At 37.3% G+C, this 27,573-nt stretch overlaps 3 protein-coding genes across 5 annotated transcripts in view; 2 read left to right on the forward strand and 1 right to left on the reverse strand.

Annotated features, from left to right (window-relative positions):
- Positions 1–334: 334 nt before the first annotated feature.
- Positions 335–9,578, forward strand: LOC114479404 (uncharacterized). 2 transcript variants are annotated; one of them, XM_028473070.1, is made up of 12 exons: positions 335–532; positions 754–845; positions 3,138–3,231; positions 3,306–3,687; positions 6,336–6,411; positions 6,494–6,557; positions 6,618–6,656; positions 7,560–7,707; positions 7,792–7,852; positions 7,924–8,054; positions 8,610–8,699; positions 9,437–9,578. In XM_028473070.1, exons 1-12 carry the CDS (start codon positions 447–449, stop codon positions 9,455–9,457), a joined length of 1,284 nt encoding a protein of 427 aa, XP_028328871.1. In that variant the 5' UTR covers positions 335–446; the 3' UTR covers positions 9,458–9,578. The 2 variants fall into 2 exon arrangements, with proteins under 2 accessions (XP_028328871.1, XP_028328870.1); XM_028473069.1 differs by having other exon boundaries at positions 6,494–6,656.
- Positions 9,579–11,623: 2,045 nt separating this feature from the next.
- Positions 11,624–26,711, reverse strand: znf644a (zinc finger protein 644a). Of its 2 annotated transcripts, none has more exons than XM_028472436.1 (6): positions 26,561–26,711; positions 18,345–20,745; positions 15,581–16,171; positions 14,359–14,487; positions 12,727–12,829; positions 11,624–12,639 (listed from the first exon to the last, which is right to left on the reverse strand). In XM_028472436.1, exons 2-6 carry the CDS (start codon positions 20,740–20,742, stop codon positions 12,438–12,440), a joined length of 3,423 nt encoding a protein of 1,140 aa, XP_028328237.1. In that variant the 5' UTR covers positions 20,743–20,745; positions 26,561–26,711; the 3' UTR covers positions 11,624–12,437. The 2 variants fall into 2 exon arrangements, with proteins under 2 accessions (XP_028328237.1, XP_028328236.1); XM_028472435.1 differs by lacking the exon at positions 26,561–26,711 and adding an exon at positions 26,007–26,339 and having other exon boundaries at positions 11,625–12,639.
- hfm1 (helicase for meiosis 1) overlaps positions 23,160–27,573 on the forward strand; it is a 29,473-nt gene continuing 25,059 nt past the window's right edge. Inside the window, exon 1 of the mRNA XM_028473278.1 lies at positions 23,160–23,364. Within this exon, the coding sequence (XP_028329079.1) occupies positions 23,284–23,364 (81 nt within the window). The 5' untranslated portion in view covers positions 23,160–23,283. The remainder of the gene's footprint in view (positions 23,365–27,573) is intronic.

Raw genomic sequence — 27,573 nt, forward strand, 5'->3', positions numbered from 1 at the left:
TGACTATGGAAATACACAAAATAACTCCACAAATGGACGAAATGACTCGAAAAGCATAAAAAGTGCAGTGAAATAAACAAAATTTCACTGAAAACCCACAGGACAACTACAAAAATATATACAATGCCAATAAAAACACAAAGCAACAATTTTGTGATAAATGTTTACTATTTCTGCCTTAATCGAGCACAAACTGTGCATATTTTTGTTAATTTCGCTGATACTCACGGGAAACCGCCTTCAAACCCGTCCTTATGTACGAGAACTAACCCAATCTGGCAACCCTTCACTCATTCCGCTACCACTCCAGTCCAGTAGGTGGCGGTAGTGCTACTTTAAGCTAGCTGCTAACAATCCACACAAGGAGGCAGACGAATTCCGTTTCCTTTCACGTCGAGTCACTGAAAACAGATTATTTGTATATAAAGTAAATAAATTGCGGAACAATGAAGCGTTGGATATACTCACCGTATACAGCGGTTCCTCTGGGATTACCAGTCCTTCAGCCCCAGGTTGTGCAGCCTCATCTTCGGTACGTGTGAACCAAACTGCTGCTGTTGCTGTGCTAGCATCACAAAGCTAACATTACATCCATATTATATAGTTTCAACCTTTAAAAGTCACGGCTGCTTTATTTAAACTAAGAAATCCAGCTGAATATGTGTTTAATGTTCCAGTGGTTTGTTGTCTAATGCGTTTGATTTGTGATGATGCGTTAAAAAGTCTTAAATATAATTTTTTTCCTACCTGTAGTCAACCTGAAAACAGAGTTCCTCAACCCTTCATAGAAGCCTTGAAACTACTTCAATCCGACATGTCTGCATTGACCCAAACTCCACAGAAAGGTACAAATATAAACTCATTTCAGTCTATTTCTGTTAGGTTTTTTTTTGTTTTGTTTTCTTTATCATATAAATTATATTCTTTGCTTTTACAGTGCTTCAGTTTTAACCCTGAATCAATTTATACAGATAGAGCTGTTCAAAGTCTGATATTCTATATTTATATTGTATACAGACAATGGGCAACTGGTGGCCCAGGGGCCATGTGTGGCCCTCGGTGTGATTTTGTCATGTCCTCCTAAATAAATGCACAAAATTAGTGCAAAATATGCGAAAGGGAAAGCACCAAATACTCAAACTTTCTCCTAAAATCCACCAGACAGAAGTAAAACTAAAATACACAAAACAACAAACTAAATTATACCAAATGACAACAAACATTTTTAACACCTCACTGGAGACATGCACGTACCAGCCTGTTTTAAGGTCTCCACCATCGTTCCTGTCCCTAAAAAGCTGAGGATCACAGGATTTAATGACTACGTCGCTCTGACATCTGTGGTCATGAAGTCCTTTGAACGCCTCATGCTCTCCCACATCAAGGACCTCACCGACCCCCACCTGGACCCCCTGCAGTTTGCTTACAGATCCAACAGGTCTTTAGACGATGCTGTAAACCTGGCTCTCCACTTTATCCTCCAGCACCTGGACTCCCCAGGCTCCTACGCCAGGATCCAGGATGTTTGTGGACTTCAGCTCTGCTTTTAATACAATGATCCCAGCTCTCGTTCAGGACAAGCTTTCCCAGGTGAACGTGCCAGACTCCATCTGCAGGTGGATCACAGACTTCCTGTCTGACAGGAAGCATCACGCGAAGCTGGGAAAAACCATCTCTGCTGCCAGCTATCAGCACTGGTTCTCCTCAGGGCTGTGTTCTTTCTCCTCTGCTCTTCTCCCTGTACACCAACAGCTGCATCTCCTCTCACCAGTCGGTCAAACTCCTGAAGTTTGCAGACGACACAACCATCATCGTCTCATCTCTGATGGAGACGAGTCGGACTATATATATATTTATATTTATTCTATTTATCCTTTATTCTCTATCTATCCTTTATTTATCCCTCATCCTTTATATTTATCATTAGTATTATTATTGTTGCTGGGTTGTTTCTTTGTTTTTTGTTTCGCGCACCGACTCCTAAAAACTGTACTTGGCCATTAAAACATTTCTGATTCTGAAAAATACACGTGGCCCTCAGTCTAATTCAGCCGTTTAACATTACGGCAACATAAATGATAGAAAAATATACAAAACAAAACGCACATAAAACAATAATGAACAAAATTACTCCCAAAGCATGCAGTACGACTACAGAAATGCAGATAATGACGATAAAATATACAAAATGACAACAAACACACACAAAAACAGAAAAATATACAAAACTTACAGCACAAATACACAAATTTCTTCAAAAATCCACCAGACAAATGGAAAAACAAAATTACACAAAACTAAATTACAACAAAAACAGATGTGGCCCTCAGTCTAATTCAGCCGTTTAGCATTACAGCAACATAAATACACAAAATGGAAGAATGCACATACAAAAGCACAATATGACAACAATAATGAACAAAATTACTCACAGAACACACAGGATGACTATAGAAATACACATAATGACAGAAAAAAAAAACAACAAAGACACAAAAAGACTCTCAAAACACACAAAATGATAACAAAAGCATGACTTAAAAAAAAAAGCAACACACATAAAATGAGAGAAAAATATACAAAACAACCACAAAATGCACATGAAAAACATAATGTAACAAAAATCCCCAAAATTACTCACGATGTACTAGAAATATACAACATGACAACAGAGACATGTAAAATTACGCTAAAAACTCAAAAAACGACTAAAAAAAAAACCCAGAGAAAACCACAAACATACTAAAATTCAAAAAAATTTACAAAATGACCAAAAACAACACAGAAAAATATGCAAAATGAGAAGAAAAATACACATAATGAAATAAAAAACACAAAACAACAACGTCAAACACACACAAAATCGGCGAAAAATATGCCCAATCAACAACACAAACCCTTTGTTGTTTCTTGTAATAACACTCTGATTGGTCATTAATCTAAATGCTGTCATTAATGTTGATCATGTGACCCTCGGATTAGATTCGGTGATAAAACACAACATACATCAACTGAGCACAGCAACAAGACAAAGTATGACTACTTTATATATTTCAGACAAAACAGAAAATATGTCACAGAAAATGACTAATTGTTTTTAGATCTACTGGATGACTAAAATGATGAATATACCACAGCTTCGACACAACCTGACAAATGGAAATCGTCTTTCAATCCACTTGACGGAAAAGAAGGAAACGCTGAGGACAGAAAGGCAGACGATTCAGAAGGGTGGGAAAGTTATAGATACAGTATATCACATCCTGAGAACATATCAACACTTCTCTCTCTTCTCTCGCTTCTAGGACCAGAACAGACGAGGTCTACGAACCGTACAGTCCGCTGACGTCTGACACTGAGCACAACCTGCCAAAGAACATGAAGCGCAGCCATGCCCAGTCCCAGCCCCAGTCCCAGTCCAGTCAGGACAACAAACTGCAGCGTCAGCATCTTTCTCAGAGCACTAGCGGACGCTGGGACCTCCAGTACCGCCCAGGCTCTGAAAGCAGAGTCACAGAGGAACGCGTCCCTGACCCTGAATCCACCAGTCGTCCCAGCTTTGGTTCTGTGAGTCCTGATGGGCCTCGTCATCACGAGTCCTCCAGTAAACACCTCCCTGGTTCCTATGAAGAGCTGAGGGCCAACGGAGAGGAGCAGAGACGGCCCAGGACTGAATGTCAGAAAGAGGTACGACAATGGTCCTCATCACTGTCCAAATCCATTTTTTAATTGTGTTTTTTAATGTAAAAACCATTTAATTGTGCTAACATCTGCATAGCACGTAAATGCCCGGTCACTAGGTGTCAGTGAACGCACCATCAGATCTTGTTAAAAGGACCCTTCACTGTTTTTATGCTCAAAACGCCCCTCACTTTGTTGTTGTTGTTGTGTACACTAGTTAAAATCACTACTCTGTCATTCGTGAATGGATTGGGCTGAAATTTGGTAACTATAATCTATAGATGTGTACGCATCGAAAGAAAAAGGAAAAAAAGACCGAAAGTCGATTTTTCATTTATTGGTGAGTCAAATATTGCGCTAGTTGGTGGTACTGAATACATTGACACATACCAATATATGAATTACTCTGTGTGTGCCACAGGGGGGCCCATTTTTTAAATGACTACTCCTTTGTTAATGCTCGTTGAATCGGGCTGTAATTTGACATGGATATTTTATGAGCGGATGTCAAGAGACTCTCAGAGTCTTTTTTTTTACTCAGTGGAACCGAGTCATTTGACCAAATTCCCAGTAACGTGTTCATCCAAACTTGTTACAAATGTGGCCTAAAACCTTTGATATGTCATAATTAGAAGATCTATGCCTAACAAAACGCATTATTTTACACCATACTCATTTTAAAATGGCAAGAAGAGCAAAACATCTGGATAATTAAACCAAACCTTCAACCATTTCTGATAAAACACCAGTTCTTTGCAGCAGTCAATCCTGGCTTCCTGTATTTACGTTCATGGAGCTCTTCTTCTCTTCTTCATGCCGTCTACGAAACAGCAGAGTTGGAACTGTCGCCCCCTGCGGCCACAGATTTTTTCAGCATCAAATTTCAGTAAACAAACGAGGTTTACATCAAAATTTTTAACTTTTACTGATTTTTAGAGCAACACAGTCATTTTGACTGAAGAAGCTGCTAAATCATCCTGAATGCTTCACTCCGATAGAACTCAATGGAATAAAAGGGGCGATTCACGTCATCAATGACATCATTTCAACATGGCGGCACACAGGCTCTCAAACGGTAAAAATTGTCCCATTTTAAAAGTTAATAAAAACAAATATGGTGCAAAATGATGCGTTTGGTTTACACAGATCTTCTAAAAAGGACATTTCAAAGGTTTTAGGCCACATTTGTAAAAACAGTGGAGGATCCTTTTAAACAATCTCACTCAGCAATGCATTTTAGATGGAAGTTGATGGCACTTTATTTCATAAAACATACTGGACACTTTAATAGATGTATGTGGTTATTTTAGAAAAAAAAAAAAAAGCAGAAGCAGAATCTTTAGAAAAGAAAAACATAAATTTTGATAAACATACCACTTGTGTTTGATATTTGTACCTAAATTACAGTTAGTTACCATTTACTTGTTCCCACAAGTTTAAAAAAATGAAATAAATTGTATTTAATACCATTTTGTTCTTGTAAAGGTGAAATTTGTATTTATTGATATTGTGATATATCGTATTGTTTAATGTCGGGATGTATCGTGACATGTAAATCATGTATCGTATCGTCAGATTCATTGCCAATGCACACCCCTAGTCTATTCATTGATTAATTACATTTTTGTAATCTTTATGCTTCATTTTTCTCTTTTTTTATTGCACAAAACAAACATACAAACTAACAATTTCAGCAAATTCATTTAGTCTTATTTTTGAAATTAATATGTTAAAGGGTACCTGTAGTGAAAATGTATATATTAAAAAATGTGTTTAATGTTATACCAATAAACACAATATGTGCATCTTTTTAAAAAAAATAAAATGAAAAGGATTTTTTAGAATGAATTTTATATGTTAGTGACATAAACTATGGAGTGTCGCCATTTTGCACCGGATATGACGCACGTTCGTTCATTCCGATTAGCCGTTGCTAGGCAACAGTGTTTCGTTGGTCTCCAGTTTCTGAACAATGGTTGCTATAACAACAAGAGAAAAAACCCACAAAACCATTGTTTCCTTCTCTAAGCCAAATAACGACACTCCATAATACGGAGAACAAATGTAAAAAACTACACTTCCCATAATGTAAACAGCCTCTACCTCCCACAATGCACCATTTCTATAAAGCGACAGGCTGTGCTGATTAGCAAACGTGTCATAATGGGGACTCTCCATAGTTTATGCTCTGAGGTATAGAATCATTCTAAAAAGTGTTTTTTTATTAAAAAGCTGCACATATTTTAGTAATCAAAACAAACCTGATCTAATCACTGCGTGACAGCATTAAAGTGTCACCAGTTGTCATGGTGACCAGTTGAAGTATTACACCCTGGGGTAAAGTGCTTCCAGCCTGTGGTTTTTTTTCACTTCCTGTTTTTCATTCCATCTTTTAAAGCCATAAGGCAGCGTCTTTGTCTTTTTGGTAAACTAGTATCATTGCTAGTGCTAGCTAAGCTAGTGCTCAGCTGACTGTTCTATGCTTCATTAGGTAACCATGGCAACCGTTTAATAGTGGAAGTAATAGTAGCAATGCATCGTTATTCTGTCTCAGCTAACACTAATTAAACCATTTTGTGAATGTGTTTAATCAACAGATCTTTTTACATTACTGTAAAAGCACTAACGAGGACTTCCACTCTGTGTTTGTGTAGATGAGCCTCAGCCTGAACGTCCCCCCAGAACAGTTGAAGCGTGAGTACGAGGATGAGAGGATACATCGAGGCAAAGGTGGGATCGTTATTATTAGATCAGCTCAGTGTGAAAGGTAGAGGATTTATTTACTCTGTCTCTGTGTGATGTTGGTCAACAGGTAAGAAACAAAACCCTGTGGCAACGAGCAACCAGACGAGCAACCAGACGAGCAACCAGACGAGCAACCAGACGAGCAACCAGACGAGTAACCAGACAAGCAACCAGACGAGCAACCAGACAAACAACCAGACGAGCAACACCAACAAAGTGGTAACAGACAAGTGAGTATCCCTATCTGAGCCAGAGTTTGTTGTTGTTTTGTTTATTTTTTATGTCGTTTTGTATTTTTCTTACATTCCGCATGTTTTTGTTGTTGCTGTGTCTTTTTGGAAGCATTTTGTGTCTTTTTCTTGTCATTTTGCATGTTTTTCTTTCATTTTGCACATTTTTGATGTCATTTTTTGTGTTTATTTTTGTGTATTTTTCTTGTCATTTTGCATGTTTTTGTTGTTTTGTCTATTGTTTTTAAATATAATTTTCTATATTTTTCTATCATTTTGCACATCTTTGTCATTTTGTGTATTTTCTTGTCAGTTTGCATGTTGTTGTTGTTGCTGTGTCTTTTTGGAAGCATTTTGTGTTTCCTGTTTTTTAATTGCATGTTTTTGTTGTCATATTGTGAGTTTGGTGTTAATTTAGTGCATTTTTCTCTCTTTCTGTTGTCATTCAGTATATTTTTCTCTCATTTTGTATGTTTTTGTTGTGTTTTGTGTCTTTTTTGAAGCATTTTCTGTATTTTTGTGGTCGTTTTGTGTTTTTTTTCTTGTCAAGTTAGTATATTTTTTCTCATTTTGCACATTTTTGTTATTGTGTCTTTTTGGAAGCATGTTGTGTGTTTTTCTTGTCATTTTATATATATATATATATATATATATATATATATATATATTTTTTTTTTTATCTCATTATGCATGTTTTTGTTGTCATTTTGTATGTTTTTCTCTGCACATTTTTGTTGTTTTGGAAACATTTTGTGTGCTTTTGTGGTCATATTGTATATTTTTCTTGCAATTTTCTATATTTTTCTCTCATTTTGCATGTTGTTGTTGTTTTGTGTCTTTCGCAAAGCTTAGAAGCCACACTTTCAGAACTGAAACATTTATTATTTCATTCTTTTGTTGCAGAAGCGCCATCATGTGTGAGCTCTGTGATGTTGTGTGTGCCAGTGGGGAGGAGCTGAGGGATCATCTGGACTCCAAAGGTCACTGGGACACAATGGAGCACATTCAGAGGAACAATAAATATAGCGACGTGATGATCGCCTTTCTGCAGGTTAGACAATGCAGACATGTTTGTTGTGTAATCAGTGCATCATTCACTCTCACTGTGTGTGTGTGTGTGTGTGTGCGTGTGCAGGATGTGCTACTGTATAAAAGCCATCAGTGTAGTCCAGCCGTGCAGCAAAGCGCTCATCAAGGTGAATCCTCTGGGGAAGCATGCAGCAGCTATTCCCTTTTCCACACTTTAATTCGTGTTTTTTCTCTTTAGTCTTACAGGAAAACGATCACCTGACCAAAGTGGAAATGTTTCACTGTGCACCGTGCAAAGTGTTTGTGTTCACGTCTGCGACAGAGGTGAACAGTCACATCACGTCACAGGAGCATCTGTTTAACACCAAGGTAGTCCAGCCGTTTTGTTTTATACTTTTCTCTCATTTTGCAATTTTTTGATGTCATTTTCTGTGTTATTGTGGTTATTTTGTTTATTTTTTTTTTTACATTTTTGTATAGTTTTCCCTCTTTTTGCATGTTTTTGTTGTATTTTCTGTCTTTTTGGAAGCGTTTTGTGTATTTTCCTTTTCATTTTGTATATTTTTCTTTAATTTTGCAAGTTTTTGTTGTTATTTTGTGTATTATTGTGGCCATTTTGAATATTCTCGTCGTTTATTTTGGATGTCATTTTGTATATGTTTCTCTCATTTTTTGTGGTCATTCTGTGTATTTTTCTTGTCATTTTGAATATTCTTGTTGTAGGTTTTCTCTATTTTTGATGTCATTTTGTATATTTTTCTCTCATTTTGCAAGTTTTTGTTTTCATTCTGTGTGTTGTTGTGGTCATTTTGCATGTTTTTGTTGTATTTTGTGTATTTTTGTATATTTCGGGCTCATGTTTGCACCTTGCTGGTCGTGCCACGTCCTGTTTAAACCGCTGCGCTGTGGTTGTTTTTCCTGCAGGACTTTGAAGAACAGCAGAGACACTTTTCCCTCCGTAGAGCTGAAAGTATCATTGAAAACCTGCAGCCTCAGTTTGATGTATTCCTCAAGGTAATTATTTCACTAACTTTACATCTTAAGATAAATCTACGGCAGTGGGTCATGACCCCATTTCAATAATACACATTTGACCTTTTTTTTTTTTTTTTTTTTTAAACATGACTTTTTAATCATGTTTGTGATTTATTGTTACGACTAGCACTACAGTGACGAGATGCACCAGCTCACATATTTTTATACTGTATTTTTTTTAAACTAGATTTATATTTGAAGAAGTGAAAGTATGGAATACAGTTATTTGAGATTGTGTGATGGTGTTTTATTTTGAAAAATTAAAAAAAATATTTTTTTTTACAAAAATATAATAGTTTTGTGTCTTTTTGGAAGCATTTTGTGCCTCTTTGTAGTCATTTTGTCTATTTTTCTCTCATTTTGCACGTTGTTTTATGATTTTTTTGGTGGCATTCTGTTTGTTCTGTAGTTGTTTTGTGTATTTTGGAAAGCTTTGAATCCACACTTTCAAAAAACGACATGTTTGATTTAAAGAAATTACTATGAACCCACCAACATTTAAAAAAAATGTTCTGTTAAAAAATAGCTGGTATCAGTGAACTTTAACTTTAAACCCTAGTTTTTCATTTGAATATTTTTGTTTTCATGTTTGTCCTTTAATTTGTCTTTTTCTGTAATAATCTTTTATTAATTCCTAGTATTAACATATGAATAATTGTGTTGATTACTTTCTTCCTTTATTTACAGCTAAAATGATTGTTGCTTTTCCTTTTCAGGGCGGGACACCTTTTGAGTGACAGACACAAGGGAAAATCGAAGAGTAGTGAAGAAAATCGTGCACAGTTGTGTTTTTGTTCCATTCAATGTTTGTGTTTAGTCATTTTTTTAATTAATAGACAGAAAAAACGAAACTGAAAACCTCGTCGTCATTTCCTTGCTTTTGTTTATTTTGGAACAACAAATGTTTAAAGTCTTTAACATTGAATTATTTCAAAACAGTTTATTTAAACATTAAATATAGGCGACATGTGAAGGGGAATCATTAGCATGTTAGTTTGTTTTTGTTGTCTTTTTGTGTACTTTTTACTCAGTTTGAATGTTTTTCTTGTAGTTTTGTCTCATTTCTTAGCGCTATGTTACAAATCTAGATAATTATATCCTGGATTCATCTCCGTTAGCGGGCTCCAACAAACCAAACATTCCCTGTCAGACAGAAGCTGTCATACGACGGACATAAAAGGGGTGGAGCTTACAACGTCTGACCAATCAATGGAGAGAACTGTCAGACTGAGCATCTTTACAATGAATAGAGGAACAGCTTATGATCTTAAACAAATATAATGAATATAAATCCATGATGACAGTGAAGAGTAACAGTGTTAGTGCAGCGCACAGCAGGAGATTATTTGATTTTAATCCATTGATGATAAACCGACAGCACTCAGTTTCACACGTGTTTCTATTCATCACACACTGGGATGAGAGCACATTGTTTCACAGACAGGTTAGCTTTAGCCTACTAATGTGTTGTTGCAATAGGAACAGTATGTTCCTGCTGATGCGGTCAGCCTCACTATAGCGTATGAATGAATTTATGACTTCATCCATCCGCGCATACAAAGACACAGGCTTCATCATCTGACTGTAGATCAGTCCATCAGATATAAATCTATATGTTTCCTAAATGATGTCATCAGTAAATGAAAGGATTTTGCAACGATGTCTAAATATTCTCTCTCTCCTGTCAGCTGTCAGTGACGTGTTCACACAAGGGATGTAACGATTCACTCAACTCCCAATACGATTCACAATACTGGGTTTACGATACGATTCTTTCACGATTTATTTTACAAAATGGGACTGTAGTCAAATGATGACTGAAAAATATTCCTTTATTTTGTTTTCGGAAAAAAACTAAAAATAAATTTTGAATGAAATAAATAAAGGAATAATACAAATGAAGAAGCCTATTCATTTAAATTCTAGTTCTATAGTAAACAATGCAAAACTACATAATTGTTCTTTTTCTTTTTAAAAGTGCAACTGAAAATTTATTTTGTGCCTTAACAATTGGACTTAAAAAAAAAAAAAAAAAAAAAAAACAGTCTGCACTGTATTTACGTCAGATATTTGTTTGGACCAGCAGAGGGCGCTGGTAACCCAGTGGTCGGCATGCAGATATTCTGTGCAGTGAAGAAGAGATGCTATGCTAGCAGACAGAGCTAATAGAAAAACGTGACTTTTACAGATATTCACGTAATATTACAGATATTCTTTCGGTGTTAAAGGGGTGAGGAATCATTTATGAACATGTTAAAGAGTAGAAGGCGGTCAGAAAGTAGTTGCAGATTCCGCCCGCCGCCTCAGCATTTGGACATGAGAAGGATAAATATATAGCGCCCTCTGCTGTTTAAAAAAAGTACTGCGATTCAATTTTCAGAAAATCGATATGAACAGTGATACCAATGAATCGATTTTAAACTGCCTTACAATTTATCGCTACATCCCTAGATCACACATCACCTTTTATTGGACAGCTCGCTTTCCAAGAGATGTGATTGGTCAAGAGGCGGGACTTTAGCACTCGTTAAGATTCTAGCCAGAACAAAACCTGCTCCCGACCAGGCTAGTTGTTAAGGCTAAGTTACCATGATGATCGAGCTCTGTAGTACAGCACACACTGAGGTAAACTCGCTTTATAACATAAGCCCCTTATGTCATATTGAATATTTGTCTCTTATTTTGTACATTTTTGTTGTCATTGTGTTTTTGTGGTCATTGTATTTGTTTTGCAATTTTATGTGTTTTTATGGTCTTTTTGTACATTTCACTCATTTTGTATTTTTCAGAATTTGTTGGAACTCAACAAAAAAAAAACAACTCTACAGTGACAGAAGCACCAAATGCTTATTACCGTATTTTGTTTCTTGTTATTTTTTATATTTTGCTCTCATTTAACGTTTTTCTGGTAATTTTGTGTATTTTTTGTCATTTTCCTCTCGGATTTTTGAGTGACAGACACAAGTGAACATGGAAAAGCAGTGAATTCGAATGGAAAAACCTTGTACAGTTGTATTATTGCTTTTTTAGACAGAAAACGACTGAAAAAACAAACAAAACTGAAAGCCTCGTCATCATTTCATTGCTTTTGTTTATTTTGGAACAACAACAAATGTTTTAAGCATCGTATCTGTGTGATATAGTACATTTAAAATTAAATTATTTCAAAACAGTATATTTAAACATTAAATATAGGCGACATGTATGAAGGGGAATCATCAGCACGGGCAGGGGCGTGTTAGTTTGTTTTTTTCAGTTTGACTTTATTAGAAACACGCTGTTTACTATAAAAACACTATGCATAACATTTATTTCCTCATACTTTCAGTGGAAATATTTCAGTAACTGGTGGGCTTTGATTTTTGAATTGGCATTCAAAGAAAAACGGGATTCTGGGAGTTTGTTAGTGAGTTGCAAGTGTTGCAAAAGAAGAAGAAGAAGAATGTTTTCCAAATTTCAGAGTAAAAGACCATGAAACCGTGAGAAATCTGAGGTAAAAAGTTGTTGATTCCACACCACTTCACTGCATATAAGAAGGAAACAGTCCGTCTGCGTGGATGAATCGTGTAAAAAAAACTGACCAAGGTAACGATATCCAAAGGGATTTCGCCAATTTGTCATCGACTGAAAAAAAAAAAAGGTGAAAGCACATCCAAAGTACAAACACACGGCGTCTAGTGAAGTCTAGAAAAAACAAAACAAAAAAGGTGCCGAGGCTCACAAGGCAGCTGTTGGAGAACTGTCTTCTTCTTCCTCTTCTTCTTCTGTCTTGAGGGTTGGAGAGTTTTTAGACAATGATGTGACCTCCACCATGCCCAGCCCAGTGTGGGGGACCCCAGTGTTCATTATGTGTCTCTGTAAGTGCTTCACCCAGTCCTCCTGCACCGATAACGGACCCTGGAAGACCAGGTCACAGAACCTGTGCAGACAATTGTTAAAGTGTTAAATATCCAACATATTCAAACCTTTTTTTTGAAATAATAATAATAATCTGTGTAAATCCCACCTGCAGGTAAGCCTATAGATTTCCTCTGGAGTTTGGTTGATGGGAGGGGTCTTCTTCTTGGAGCCGGGCCTCGAGCGGGTCCTCACTGCTTTACAGTCTATCGCTGGAAGACCAGATTCAGATCGTTAATATTCATATTAATATTAACACTGACGGAACAATTTAACTTTACTATTCAATTTTAATTTTAGCAATTTGTTTCAATTTATAATTCAGTTTAACTACTTAATTTAATTATTTAACCATTATTTGATAAATTAACAATGATTAATAATATTAATAAGTTTCATTTTAACCATTTATTTTGTTTCCATTTCATCATCTTTCCCAGTTTAGAGGACTTTACTGGATATTAGAGTCAACTACTGTTATTCATTTTTATGCTTAAGATGACTGATGGAAACCAGAATGGTTACGCTAAAATCCCACGAGATTGCGTCCCAAGAATGTCAGTTAGCTAGACCGCTAACCCTTAGCCACCCGTTTAACAGGAGAAATTCATGGGAATGTCTGAAAACGTATAAGTCGGTTTTTACGTGTCAGAGATATTATCCTGCACAGTCATGTGATTACGTAGCGCAAGATTATGAGCAAAATTTGATATTTCATACCGCTACACTTGTGTGATGAAAGTCAACAGAATCCTATTAATCCTCTCCACAAGCAGTTTGTTCAGCTCCTTTTTTCTTTAGTCCATTGGATTTAAAGCTCCAGTATTCTGCTATTTTTCACCCATCTCCATTTGTTCTAAGAACCCCAAAAACATACTGTAGTATTTGAGTTTATTTTCCAAAACTCACCTGTTTTTCAGAGTTTTAGCCTCTGAAAAGTGACTTTCTGAGTAGTTCTAAAAACAGGCTGTTTTGGAGCCTACTTATGCATATTCATGAGTGGGCATGTCTATAGATACTAACTTCATGCCTCGCTCTTGCAAGGTAGATCAGTGATCACCAAAGCGATTTTCTTTTTGCTATTCAGACAAAAAAACTGCACATTACAGTACAACACACGGATATTTAAGAGGCTATTGTTATTGTGAGTCCGTCTCAGCGCTGCTTCAGGGTGTATGTTTATCACAGCAGCAGCAGCAGAGTCAGTCAGCTGTTTCAAACACTCAGAGTGTTAAGCTGCTAAGTCACTTTCTTCTCCTCCTCATCTCTATTAACAACAGGAATAGTGCATTTAAGGTGATAATCATTTGTTTTTTCCAACCGCTGCGTCGCATTGGGTCACAAACACGTCAGATCAAGTCAAAGGTGATACGAGGCAATGTAACGGATACTAAAAATGGAACAGCTCCGGGTGCTACACCTTGGCTGCCCACTGCTCCACAGGGAGGGGTTAAATGCAGAGAACATATTTTGTGTATGTAGCCCGGTTCAGACTTTAGTGACGTCACAAAAGTCTGAACTGGAGGGAGCGCTCGTTTTTCAGAAGAGGGCAGCGCAGCAGCTCAGAAAGCAGTATTAGTGAGGATTGCTCAGAGGTGCAGGAAGGAAGCCCAGTAATACTTTGGGGGTGTTTTTGTATTAACATTGTAACAAGGTTAAAAGCTTAAAAACGTTGATTTAGCATGATATAGGACCTTTAAGAACTTTAGACAGTTTAGTCAGAGGATAGTTTCATACTTACTGGTGGTTCCCTTACGTAAGGCAATTCTTTGTCTCTTTGCATACGCCCGGAGGTGATTGGACAAGCTAATTCCACTGTGGAAAGTGGCATTGCAGTGGATGCAAACTTTCCTGTTGAATTCCCCCTTTTCTGTAAAAAACAAAAAACAATAACAGAAGATAGTTTGCATTTTATCAGCTTTTTTGTGGCTTACATACTGTACTTTCTCTGCTTCTATGTATCTAACTGTTGAAAACTATGTTTCCATGAGAAATTAAGCTCTGGAATTTTCAAAAACAGAAACTTTTCATGGTATTTTTTTGTTGGAATAACTAAGTTGATTTTTGCGCGAATTTATTTTCCCAACTATATTTAACATCCCTTCAATTTTGGAAATTTCCAGTTATTTCTCTACGAAAGTTTCCAACATTCCTGCAAAATTTTCAGGAATTTTGCAGCCCTAAGTTGAAAAGTTATATTTCTTAATTGTGTTATTTCAAATGGTTGCTAATATTTATGTAAGGTTATGATGCAGTTATTTACAATTGCACTTCCACAATTTCAGGTTAATTCCAATAAAAAATTCCCATGAAAAGTTTATATTTTTAAAAATTCTAGAGCTTAGGTTGCAGTGGAAATGTAACCGGAAATTTTGCGCCTCTTTGCAACCCAATGGACGAGCATGATGTAAACCAGTGGTTCTCAACCTTTTCAGGTGGTGAAATGGGATTTTAAAATCCACAGAAATTGGTAAAAAGTTGTAAATTATAGAAGCCAAAAACAGACACAAAAACAGGTTAAAAAAAAAACAAAAAAGATATTGAAACAATTAGTTTAAACTGGCTAATAATGGGCATGACAAACCATAAATGGCAAAAATAAGCATGAAATATAGTGAAAAGAGGTTAAAAGTGACAATAATGAGTCAACATATGTGACATTATGTGAAAATGTCTTAAAGTGAAAAAAATGAAAAATGTGCAGAAAAGACTTTGACATTTGGTGAAGTGTCAGAAATGGGAGTAATGTAAAAAACGCATTAAAAGGAGAAAAAATATGGCAAGAAAAAGTTATTAAATTAGGTTAAAATATGGCAAGTTTGGTGTAGTTGCAGAAAAAGGGTAAAAATAAACAAAAGTAGGCTCAAATTATTCAAAAAATATTTAAAAAAAAAAAAAAGGTAAATACAAAGTCAAAATAATTCTCTTTGGATCTAAAAATTACATTTAATTCCGTTACTAACCAGATATTGAGTTTGGCAGTGAAGAAGCGACTCTTGAAGCTGAATCCTCAGTGTTTGGGGGAACCAGTGACTGGGTGTTTCTGGCTATGGGAGGGGATGTCTTTAGTCTTGCGTCTTCCTGACACTTCCTCTTCTTGAGGATTCCTATCAAAGCAGTCGTGCCCGCTAGTGAATCTTTAATATCCGACTTGGCCTCCAGTTCTTTTGATTCCAGCTCTCCCACAGAAAACGAGGGCATCGGGGGTTTGGCATCGGTGCAAAGGCTGGGGAAAGAACCGCTCTGTAAGATGTCGGTGGGGGGTGGCGTGAGGCGGTCGACGGCGGGCCGCTTGGGCGACGTGCCGTAGTGATAATGATTACGTCTCTTTCCAATAATCTGCATGGCGCGCTGGAACTCTCTTTTATCTCTCATCAACTCACGGAGTAAAACTAAAGGAGGTTTGCTCTTTGAAGCAAAGTTTCTACCGATCTTTTTCAGATGGCCTCTAATGTGGTTGGACTGCCCCGTCCTGTTATCAAAGGAGTCGCCGCACAACGGACAGGAATGAATGCTCGTCCTCACGGTTTCTGAGTCCGACTCTTGCTGTAACGCTGCACGAAAAGAAAAAAAAATCATTATTGTAACACTTGAATAGATGGCATTAGTTATTAAATAAAACTCAAGTTGGATTTTTCTTAATATCCATTGGTCTGTACATACTAGATTTACCAAAATAATTTTTTATATTAGATAAACAGTGTAGGCAGGGTTGGGGTAAATTATAAAATTGCGTAATTGATTACAATTATGGTGTAATTATAATTGTAATTTAAAAAATGTTTAGCTGTTGTAATCCAATTGTAATTGAACTTAGTTCATTTACTTTGTAATTGTCATTGCCATGAAAATTCTAAGAAAATTGTCAAACATAATTTAACGCAAAACTAGGGAACAATGTTACATTTCAACACATATGTAGTTCACAATTATTAAAAGATGTTTCATATCAACTTTTTCCACATTTTACCATTTAAAAACATTGAAATCCAGGGGTACACTGACACAAAAAAGGCTCAGATGCCCACACCAAAAATATTAAAACCTATAATTTTACTGATATTTGTTTTTAGTAGAGATGTAATGATTAATCGTAAGGCAGTTAAAAATCGATTCAAAGGTATCATGATTGACATCGATACTTTGAAAATTGAATCGCAGTACTTTTTAAACTGCAGAGGGCACTATATATTTATCCCTTCTCTTGTCCAGAAGTGTACCGGCGGTCGGAATCTGCTACTACTTTCTTTCTGGCCGCCTTCTACACTTAAACATGTTAATAAATGATTCCTTACCCCTTTAACACCGAAAGAATATTTGTAATATTACGTGAGTATCTGTAAAAATCACATTTTTCTATTAGCTCTGTCTGCTAGCATAGCATCTCTTCATCACCGCTAGATTAGCTGCATGCCAACCGACCACTGGGTGACCACCGCCCTCTGCTGGTTCTAACAAATATCTGACGTAAATCAGTGCAATGACGTTTTTTTTTTTTTTTTTTAAAGTCCAATTGTTAAGGCACAAAATACATTTTCAGTTGCACTTTTAAAAAGAAAAAGAACTATTATGTAGTTTTGCATTGTTTACTATAGAACCGGAATTTAAATTCATAAGCTTCTTCTTCATTTGTATTATTCCTCTATTTATTTCATTCAAGATTTATTTCTAGTTAAATTGCATTGTTTTGAATAGTTTATCAAGGGTTTCTTTTGACAATTCAAAATAAAAGGAAAATAATACAGTATTTTCTAAAATTTTTCAGTCATCATTTGACTACAGTCCCATTTTGTAAAATAAATTGTGAGAGAATCGTATAGTGAACCCAGTATCGTGAATCGAATCGTATCGGGAGTTGAGTGAATCGTTACATCCCTAGTTTTTAGTGTATTTTAAAGCTGATTTAGGACCCGTTATCATAAGAGATGCTAACAGAAAGCTAACACAAGAGGAAGGTTAACTTTTATTAGGTTATTTATTTCAGGCTCAGTAATTGTGATTAACTGTAATTGAGAACATAACTGTAATTGACTTTTTGAGGCCATGGAAGTTTCCATTATATTTTGGAGGGTGATCTGGATCAGTTTGAAAAATCAAAAAATCCCGATCTCATCATTGGTGAAATTTCAGAAATGTGTAACTTGGTTTGTAATTCATCTTTGATCTTTATGGAATTTGACACAGTTATGTCAGGTTGGTTCATCAATTACCCACCGAGATTCAGCTGGATCCGATCCATTTTATCGCAATTTTTTGGAAAAAAAAAAAATGGGGTGTCCATATATTTGGACCTACTATATGGTCATGAATTGGGATATAATTTTCATCCAAGCCTAAAGTGTGAGAAATCATAGTACCACGATCAGGATCATTGATCATAATTGCCAATATCTGGAAAAAAGGAGATTTGGAGCTTGGTGGAGGTTTGCGCTCTCTGAGTGCTCTTGTTATTGCCGTGACTGTCAGTGACTTCAAAATTTTGTTTGAAAGTAATTAGTTATTTACTCAGGCCACCATGTGGCGACAAGTAGCACAAGACCTTGTAACGTGCCACTGGACATTGTGGCTTCCTTAAAATATAAAATAAAATAATCTTTTAGTTGGTGAATTGCTTCAATAGTGGCATTTCGTTACATCTCAATGACTCTACTCAGTTCAGTTCTCAATATGTAACATAAACAGGAAAATCATTTCACACCACGTAACACCAAAGCAATGCAAACATACCTTTCTTTAATTGCCGTAATGCAGAAATCTTTCTCCGTATTCGTGGCCTCCGATCCTGACAAGCGACTTGCTCGGGAGGCACAACATGGCGGGCGTTGTAGGCAAGTCCGACTCTGTACAGATGCCCTCGCACGTGATTTGACAGTCCAACACCTGACTCAAAGATAGCCGGACAGTAAGGGCAGTTGTGTTCCGAGTCGAACTCTGAAAAGTCATCTGAAAATGATTCTCCCAGTGGTATTTGATGGGGTTCAAAGGTATCTTGAAAGACTTCCGTTTCTATGCATTCTTCTTTGATTTCGGAGTCATTATCTGTCTGGTCCCCACTCTTCATTTTCTTAAACAGCCTTTTCGATGCCTGCAAAGCTTCCCTCATGGGCATTCTTCTGCTATAAGTATAAATTATGTTTTGCTTTTCTTTTCTGATATTGTTATCAAAAGCTGTGCTATTCGAATCTGTATCATCAAACTGGAAAATATCGTTCTCCAACTCATCTTCCTCTTCTTGGTCAACCATCTCAGAACTTTGCAAAGGTTCCAGAAAGTTGAAGGATGATTCTTGATCTGAAGTGTTATGATACGGGGTGGACATTTTTCGTTTCGAAGATGACTTTTTATTACCTGAAGTTTCTGCATTAAACCTAGGACCATTTGGTGACCGGTGGTTTAGTGAATCTTTGGTCTTGACGATTGTTATGTCCGGCAACTCATTACAGCCATCTTCATCTGCTTTAGAATGCAGATCAGATAACTTTGAATTATTGCATTCCATCAATTCTGCAGCCTTCTTTCCGAGTCTTTGTCGAGACAGAAGAACATTGATCGATTTGTCCAGTTTTGACTCCGTTAGCTGAGACTTGGGACTCCTCTTCATCTTGCTGTTTTTGAACAAATCAGAAATGCCACTGGTCTCATTGGGCAAACAAGTTGTTTTGGAGGCGATCTGATTATTTATTAAGATTTTAGATGTAAACTTGCCATCATCTGAACCTTTCCCAGTGGGTTGTGCATTTTTGTTGCCAAGTAGATCACAGTTATAGTCCTTAAAGGTCTGTTGGTGGCGTCGCAGCAGGTGATTTGTAAACACGGTTTTATTATAAGTTTTGTAAGTACAAATGTTACAGGAGAAGCTGTCAGAGCGATCGTACGGGATTTGATTTATATTTGTAATTACAGTGTGCTGCATGATTTCATGTCTCCTGAGATCCTTCTCGCTCAGAGCCTTGAAGCTACATTTGTCGCAGCTGTACTTTTTTTTGTCCTTCTCGTGTGTTTTTGCGTGTTGAACGAATGAATTTGGGGAATCTGCTCCAAACGAACACTGTGGACAGTAAAATATAGCATTTTTCTCCATTTCTTTCTCATCTTTAGTGCTTATGGTCTCCTCTTTGAGTCTTGGGTTCTGTTCTCGGTGGGTGGACATGTGCTCAATAAGTGCGTTACTTTGTTGAAAAGACTCTCCACATTCTCGACACACGAAAGAGTCGTGTGAAATTTTAGAAGGTTCGGCGTGACACTTCATGTGACGATTCAAATGAAGCGCCTTTTTAAATTCAAGCTCACATTTGGAACAGGAGTAATATGCCGGCCTTTTCTCTGTTTCAGAGTTCATCGCGAGCTTCCTTTTTAAAGATGAAAGACCATGATTGTTGTTCTCGTGGGAATTTCTTGTCGATGTAGTGTAAAGGATTTCCTTTATGGCCTTAGCAGTTCCATTGGGATAGCTGGACTGTGACTTTGAGAATTTCCTTGACTTTAGGGCGTTTCTGACAGAGCTAGAGTCTAATTGGACATCGGCATCAGATAAATCGTCAGATGACCTAGGGCTTAAGTCATGATAGAGGTCAGCTGAGGGATCGGCCATGACCACCATATCCATTTTCCGCTTCCTTTTTTTCAAGCTGTGCACAGGTTTGACCTCATCCTTAGATTCTTCCCCTTGGCCACTGCTATTGTTCTCCCAAAGGAACTGCATGAACTCTCTGTGAGGGTCCCAGCTAAGGTCCTCTGCGCCATTCAAGTTATCCAACGAGTTCTCCGGTGACTCTACATCAAATCCCCAAATTCCAGCTGTGTCAATTTCCTGCACAGTTTTGAGCGGGGTGATGTTCTTTTCTTCCTCTTTCTCAATAGAAATGCTGTTGATATCAAGGGCTTCCGTGGCTTGATGTGAAGGTGGTCCATTGCCGAGTCCAACCGGAGACAACATATCAGCATTGGATATTGCATCTAGGACACAATTTGGCTTTGGAGAAGGCTTGTTGAAAGAAATGGTGCAAGAGGACGTTTCTTGCATCATTCTCACTGGGTTCTGCAGGAGGGTGAGGGCATTGACTTCGGTATCAGCATCCTTGCCATTGTCGTCAATGCCTCTCAGACATGACATTTCAGCTGCCATGACCTAAGAAAGATAAAAAAATTCAGTCAATTCCTACCGTATCCTTCACTACAAAATCTAGGGGGCTTCTTTTTGCTGAACGCATTACACTGCCAATCACTTGTTTTGCAACAAATAAGTGATCTATATATCTCTATATATATATATATATATATATATATATATATATATAGATATGTGTTCTCTGTGGATATTTCCCCAAAACCATATTTACCAAAAGGCTTGTTAATTTCTGCATTTCCACCACATTTTTAAGTATAACTTTCAAGTAACTACAACAATTGTGAACCATGATAGAAGAAGCAGCAGCCATAGAAACACCCTCAACTTCGTCCTTGGCTAAAATGACCCAGAGCGCCTGGACTTTGCTGATGTCCACCTATCAATCCCCTTGTTCATAAAAGCCTCTTCTCTGAAGATTAACATTATCTGCGTAAAGACTTCAACCAAACGGATATTGGCTCTGTAAATTCTCCCATGTGAAAGTCCCTGGCCGTTTCGGAGGATCTTTACCGACAGAAGACGATTCCCACACAGTGGAACTTCTCAGAGGCACTCGTTTTGGAAATTCAAACACAAATAGTCCTGGAAAAGTTTTGGTGCCGATTTGCTGCGTTGCGATGGCCTAAAATATGACATGGCAAAGAGCAAGGGAAGACAACAAATAATATGAGGTGCAAATTAACCCTGAACTTTTCATCCGTTGAAAGTCATAGACAAAAAAAGAGTGACAGTAACCAGCATTAACATTACAATCTTTTGCAAAAATTTGATACACAAGCACACGTACTTAGTGCTATTTCTGTTTCCGCCATCTGCTATTGCGTGATCGTGGCTCAGGTGACGTATTGGGCACAAAATTTTGTATCGCAAGTTTCTTATTAAGCAACACATTCAACCGCCCATTTACAGAGAAATATGTTCCGTGAATGCATTAGATTCCAAAAACATATACGTAAGCGTATATTTTCGTCATGATGCTATTTCGATTTGAGGTAGTGAATTCCGTGACTTCTGTCCGTTATATGTATGCAAGGAAAATCAGAGGCCCTATAGTAGGGCTGGTCGATATGATCTCAAATTCATATCATATCGCCATATAAACTTAAAGTGTAAATTTTACAATAGTATGTTTCTGAATGTTTATATAGTCCTTTAGCAAAGAAAAATTGATTAAAAATAATCGTAAATAAACAATGCACACTAATGAAAATGTATTGCATCAATCAGGTGGAGTAGGAAGTACATTTAAATAGCTTATAATTTTACACTCCAACAGATATTCTAACCTATCAATGGCGAGATGGACTGAAAAGCTGCTGCCTTCACCACATTAACGCTGTTGTTGGTGGTTACTAGGGGTGTACATTGCCATGAATCCGATAATACGATACACGATTTGCATGTCACGATATGATATGACCCGATACTAATACGTAGTGATGTGATAATCACGTGGTGAAACACTGCCATATATCGCAGAATTAATTTTTTATTACACCCTTATATGATACCAATACCGCAGCCTTTAGTATTAGCCTTTACCCATATTGATACGATATCAATATGGGTAATCATACATACTTTTATTACTTATTTTGTAGTGCGAAATGTCAGAATAGGGTTGATCGGGTGATATTACTCGAACAGAAACCAATTGTTGGCACCAGTAGGTATGACAAAAAACTGGCCAATTTATTATTAACCAATGGTTACATACTGTCATTTCCAGACTATAAAGTGCACACATTATGTATTGACCACATTCCAATAATATAGCAAATTTCCAAGAAAAATGCACGTAAAGGCCGCATCGTCACATAGGCCACACGCTATTGGCTGAAGAGGGTGTCCTTCAAATGACTCGGCCAATCAGAATGGGCAGGTAGGTGGGCTACTAGACTTCCTTTAACTTTAACTGAGATTTCTGAGTTTCAACTGATAAGTTTTCTTTTCCACATGAAATTCTCCTCCTCACTGTCCCACGTCTACATATCAGTCAATTTATGGTCACTTTTTATTGGATCCAGACTGATACACCGCTTTGTTTGTTCTTCTTACCGTGAACTACCGTGGAGCATTCACGTCGAGTTCGGACTGAGTCAGAATGCGGATGCGATCGCTCTAAACAAACTAAACGTGGTGATTTGGCAACTATACGCTGCTTATTGTTTCCTATTATAAACTGGCTGACTTTTACTTTATCAAGGTTGTTCTGATCTCTGCTTTATCGCCATCTGTTAGCTTCTCCATCAGCCTCAGAGTCCAGTGTGTGTGCATGTCAAAATGACTAATCAGTATGACTCAGTGGGATTTAATGTTAACAGTTTAATTGGTCCACCTTAATGGTAATTCCATTGGTCTTATGCAGTGGGCGCGAAAAAGTAGCTGTTACCACTCAACGTTCTTGAAGCCAAAATACGGCACTTAGGGGCGGTTCTATCTTGCAAATATGTCGTCATTTGGAACCAGAATCTGCGCAGTAGGATCCGACGGGAGGAACCCTAGTAACACGGCCCGCCCATTTAGCGTACTGCCCTGATGACTTACGCAGCCCAGCTACGCCACGAACATAGGTATCTAGAAATTCTAGAAATTCAAGGGCTTGTTCAGATCATACAGGTTAGTACAGAACCACTATATATTTCAACTCAAATATCTAAACGTACTCTATTTAAAAATGAAGAAAATCACGTGTTTCGGCTTTCCTTCACGACGTAACTGCTATTCACAAAGAGAGCTACGCAAGACCCGCAGCTGTCAATCATCATCATATATAAGCAAAGTCCTGTATTTCAACTTCAAATAACTTATTTAAAACAAACTTCACAGAAAAATTAGCACTTGAACGCAATGTAGGGTGATGATAACTAATGATCACAGCAGAGTTTAGGTTTGAAAAAAATTATGTGACGAGAATTTTAACTCTACAGTTTGACCCACATCCCATCAGTTATCTTTGAGGAGGTGGAGTTTATGACCTATGCTGCAGCCAGTCAGCAGGGGGAGCACTAAAAATAAAAGCTTCACTCCACCGGAGAGCTTGTCTCGTCCATTCTTTTTACAGTCTATGGTCTTATGTGAGGGAGCTAAATGTTTTGGCGGCATGAAGCTTGTAAAACTGGAAAAACATTAGCCGCGTCATTATTTAAGCCGGAGGGTTCAAAGCGTGGGAAAATAGTGGCTTATAGTCCAGAAATTACGTTAAGTTTTAACCCCAAGCAGAAGAATATTCTACAATTAAATAAAAAATAATAATAATTCAAAGACCCTGAAAAATAGCAATAAATTAGTGGTGCACCGAAAAATTTCGGCCGAAAATAGCACAAAATATATTTTCGGTATTTGGCCGAAACACTTTTCTCACCAAAAAAAGCCGATTAAAACAGGACGTTGTGATGACGTGGTCAGCGTGCGCGCGCTTGTCTGTAAACTCACGGAGCAGCTGTATTTAAACACATCTGAGCACTAATGCGTTTTCTGAGAAGAGTTGACGGAGCAGTAAGTGTGTTTTATGTTTCTGTGTCACATTAGTGAGGTTAGAACACATTCAGCTCCATAAATGCAATGGGACTAATAAATTGCATAATAATTTATTTGAAGTGGCTATCTGTATGTAGCCATACGGACAACCCCAGGTGCTATGTGTATGTGGCCTATGACGTTACCGGTGCTATTCATACGTGGCCTATGACGTTACCGGAGGTCATGTACCCATTCCGTCCAAGAAATTCAAATCCACTTCAGAAGGTTAGGATTAGTTAGTCCGTAACATAGTTTATGGTTAGGGTTATGGTTAGGGTTAGTTAGTCCGTAATGTAGTTTAGGGTTAGAGTAACGATTAGGGTAATCCCCCGGTGCTATCTGTACGTGGCCTATGACGTTACCGGTGCTATTCATACGTGGCCTATGATGTTACCGGAAGTCATGTGACCATTCCGCGCAAGAAATTCAAATCCACTTCAGAAGGTTATTTTTATTTTTTTTAATTTATTCAGTTTATTTCCGACATGGTTACATTCACTTTTTTTTTTTTTTTTTTTTTTTTTACATGCCAAAAAAGTTAGTTAGTCCGTAACGTAGTTTAAAGTTAGGGTTATGGTTAGGGTTAGTTAGTCCGGAACGTAGTTTAGGGTTAGAGTTACGATTAGGGTTAGTTCGTCCGTAACGTAGTTTAGGAATCTACGTATTAATAGCAAACATAAGTACTGGCCAATGAGGGGCGCTACATATGAATATCACAACAATTCATAAATACGTAGCATGTCCGTAACGTAGTTTAAGAATCTACGTATTAATAGCAAACAGAAGTACGTAGCGTCTTAATCACGTGACCTATCACGTCACCTAAACTGGCCAATGAAGGGCGCTACGTACGGATAGAATGTCGATATATTGATACAGGTACGTACGAATACCCACAGCCTAATTTTTTTCAGTGTTTCGGTTTTCGGCCTTGGTTTCTCTCATTTTCGGTTTTGGCCAAGATTATTTTATTTTATTTTTTCGGTGCATCCCTACAATAAATCCAATAATAATAATATATTATATCCGAAATTTTAGATACAGGCCGAAAAAACAGATATCAGATATCGGACCGATATCTGATATTGGGACACCCTGACTAGTTTTGGTTTTGATTTAATGCCTAATGGTGTAAACCCTATACGTGGTGTAAACCCTATACGTGGTCTAAACATGTATAACTAAACATTCAGATGCGATCATGATATTTTACATGTGACATTTGTAGCACATATGGTATAATGGCTATCACGACCAAGATGAAAGAGTGGGTTGTCTTGAAATAATCGAGGGGCCATAAAAGTGTCACCTGTGCTGAGAGCCGGTGTCTGATAGACAGATAGTGGGTGATCCTCCTCCATAGCAGCAGCAACACCGGGTCCGCTCTGCTCGATGGACCCCCACAATGGCTTTTGATGAGCGGTTAAAGGGGGTTCTTTTTGTAACAGAGCTAAAAACTTTGCACACAGCAGCCCTGTTGTAAGCCAACCAACAATGGCGAACCATGTCACACACTTATCGTAAAGTCTCTACACACTGAGATCATAGAAAAATGGTGTTGTGCATGTGTTTGACGTTTACATAAAGCTGCTGTTGTTGTTGGATGCTGCAGAAACCATCAAGGCTGTTTCACATCTACAACCAACGCTCAGGCTAAAAAAGCTACAGCGGAAGACAATCAACCCCTCGCTACTAACTGTTCACACAACAATAGGAAACGAAAAGCAAACAAGCGTTACCTCCGTGCAGTGTGGATGGACGTCCGCTTTTGATTTCCACGCCGCATTGAATTATTTCTTTAGTTTTGTCTTCCATCTATTTCACAGTCGCCATTTTCCGTGGTGGTCTGGGTTGTGGAGCAGATCCATTTTTTTTTTCTCGTAAGGGCAACAATGCTAATAGTCGGCCCTGCTGTCACAATCTAACGTCCGATACAAGAAATTACTTTTTTAAAAATCACAACGTTAAAAACTGCTACATTTGTGTTAGTTATCGGGTTATATTTGTGTATAATTCCGTAATGTATTCTAAGAAGCCGGCGCCGGGCTCCCCCTAAAGGTTTGTAATGGTTGCGTCCGGGCAGGAGGCATAAAGCGGAGTTAATCACCACCATCTCTCTTTTGGGGCTGCACATCTTTTTGTTACCTTCATGGTGGTTTAATAACCAACTAGATGATGTAATAAAATTATAATATTGTAAACAAACTGATTCTAAGAACACGTTGGTTGAGTTTTTCTTTAAAAACCCAGTAAACACAAGCATGGGTTGAGGGCCAGCACAGGGGAAACGTACCTCGTATGTCTCCTATGGGTTAGTTCTGATCTCAGGGGTCTTTGTTGTGGTTATGGTTGATGATTAGCGGGTTCACGCCATAGACTGTTCACACTTACTGAAGTCCCAGTAGTAGTTTATAGCGACAGACACACAACTGAGCCTCAAAGCTGAGGGAAGGGGAACGGCCTGCGAACACAACCGCGCACTGGGAGGGACCGAGATTTAAGGTCAGAGGTGAAAAAAGTAAACTTATTGACCGTGTCTGCCAAATAAACTCTATGTACACCCAGTTGACCTATAAAACCATATAATATACTGTAATCCATGTATTCATGTATTTATTTATTTATTTATTTATTTATTGTGTGGGCTAGCAGCTAGCTGGTTGTTAACTATGCTAAAGCTAGCAGCACCAATGGAAAAATATAACTTTTATTTTGCAGAATAATGGCCCTTGCCACTTTTTTCCACTTTTTAAAATTACATGTTTATTTCTGATGACAATAGTACAATATTATTATATATTGTGACAATAAATTGCAAATTGTATCGCTAATTGCTCTATTTGTATTAGCATAAATATTAACGCCCAATGAGCAAAACTATTTGTAAGTACATTTTATGACACTCACTATAAAGTGATAACCACTTTAATTTTAATAAAAAATGTAATGTGTTAAAAAAAAATCACAGTTATGACACTTAACGTATTTATTTATTCAGTTATTGTGTGGACTAGCGGCTAGCTGGTTGTGAACGATGCTAAGCTAGCACCTACCACTTTTTAAAATTATATGTTTAATTCTGACAACAATAGTATGATATATTGTGACAATAAGTTGCATTTTTTTATCACTAATTGCTGTAATTGTATTAGCATAAATGCTAACGCCCAATTAGCAATACGATTGTTAAGTATGACATTTTATGACATTATAAAATGATAACAACCTCTTAAATTTTAATAAAACATTTAATGTGTCAAAAAAAATCAGAGTTTTTATGACACTTAATGTATTTATTTAGTTAGT

Source organism: Gouania willdenowi, chromosome 17, assembly GCF_900634775.1.
Source record: "Gouania willdenowi chromosome 17, fGouWil2.1, whole genome shotgun sequence".
Lineage (NCBI taxonomy): Eukaryota > Metazoa > Chordata > Actinopteri > Blenniiformes > Gobiesocidae > Gouania > Gouania willdenowi.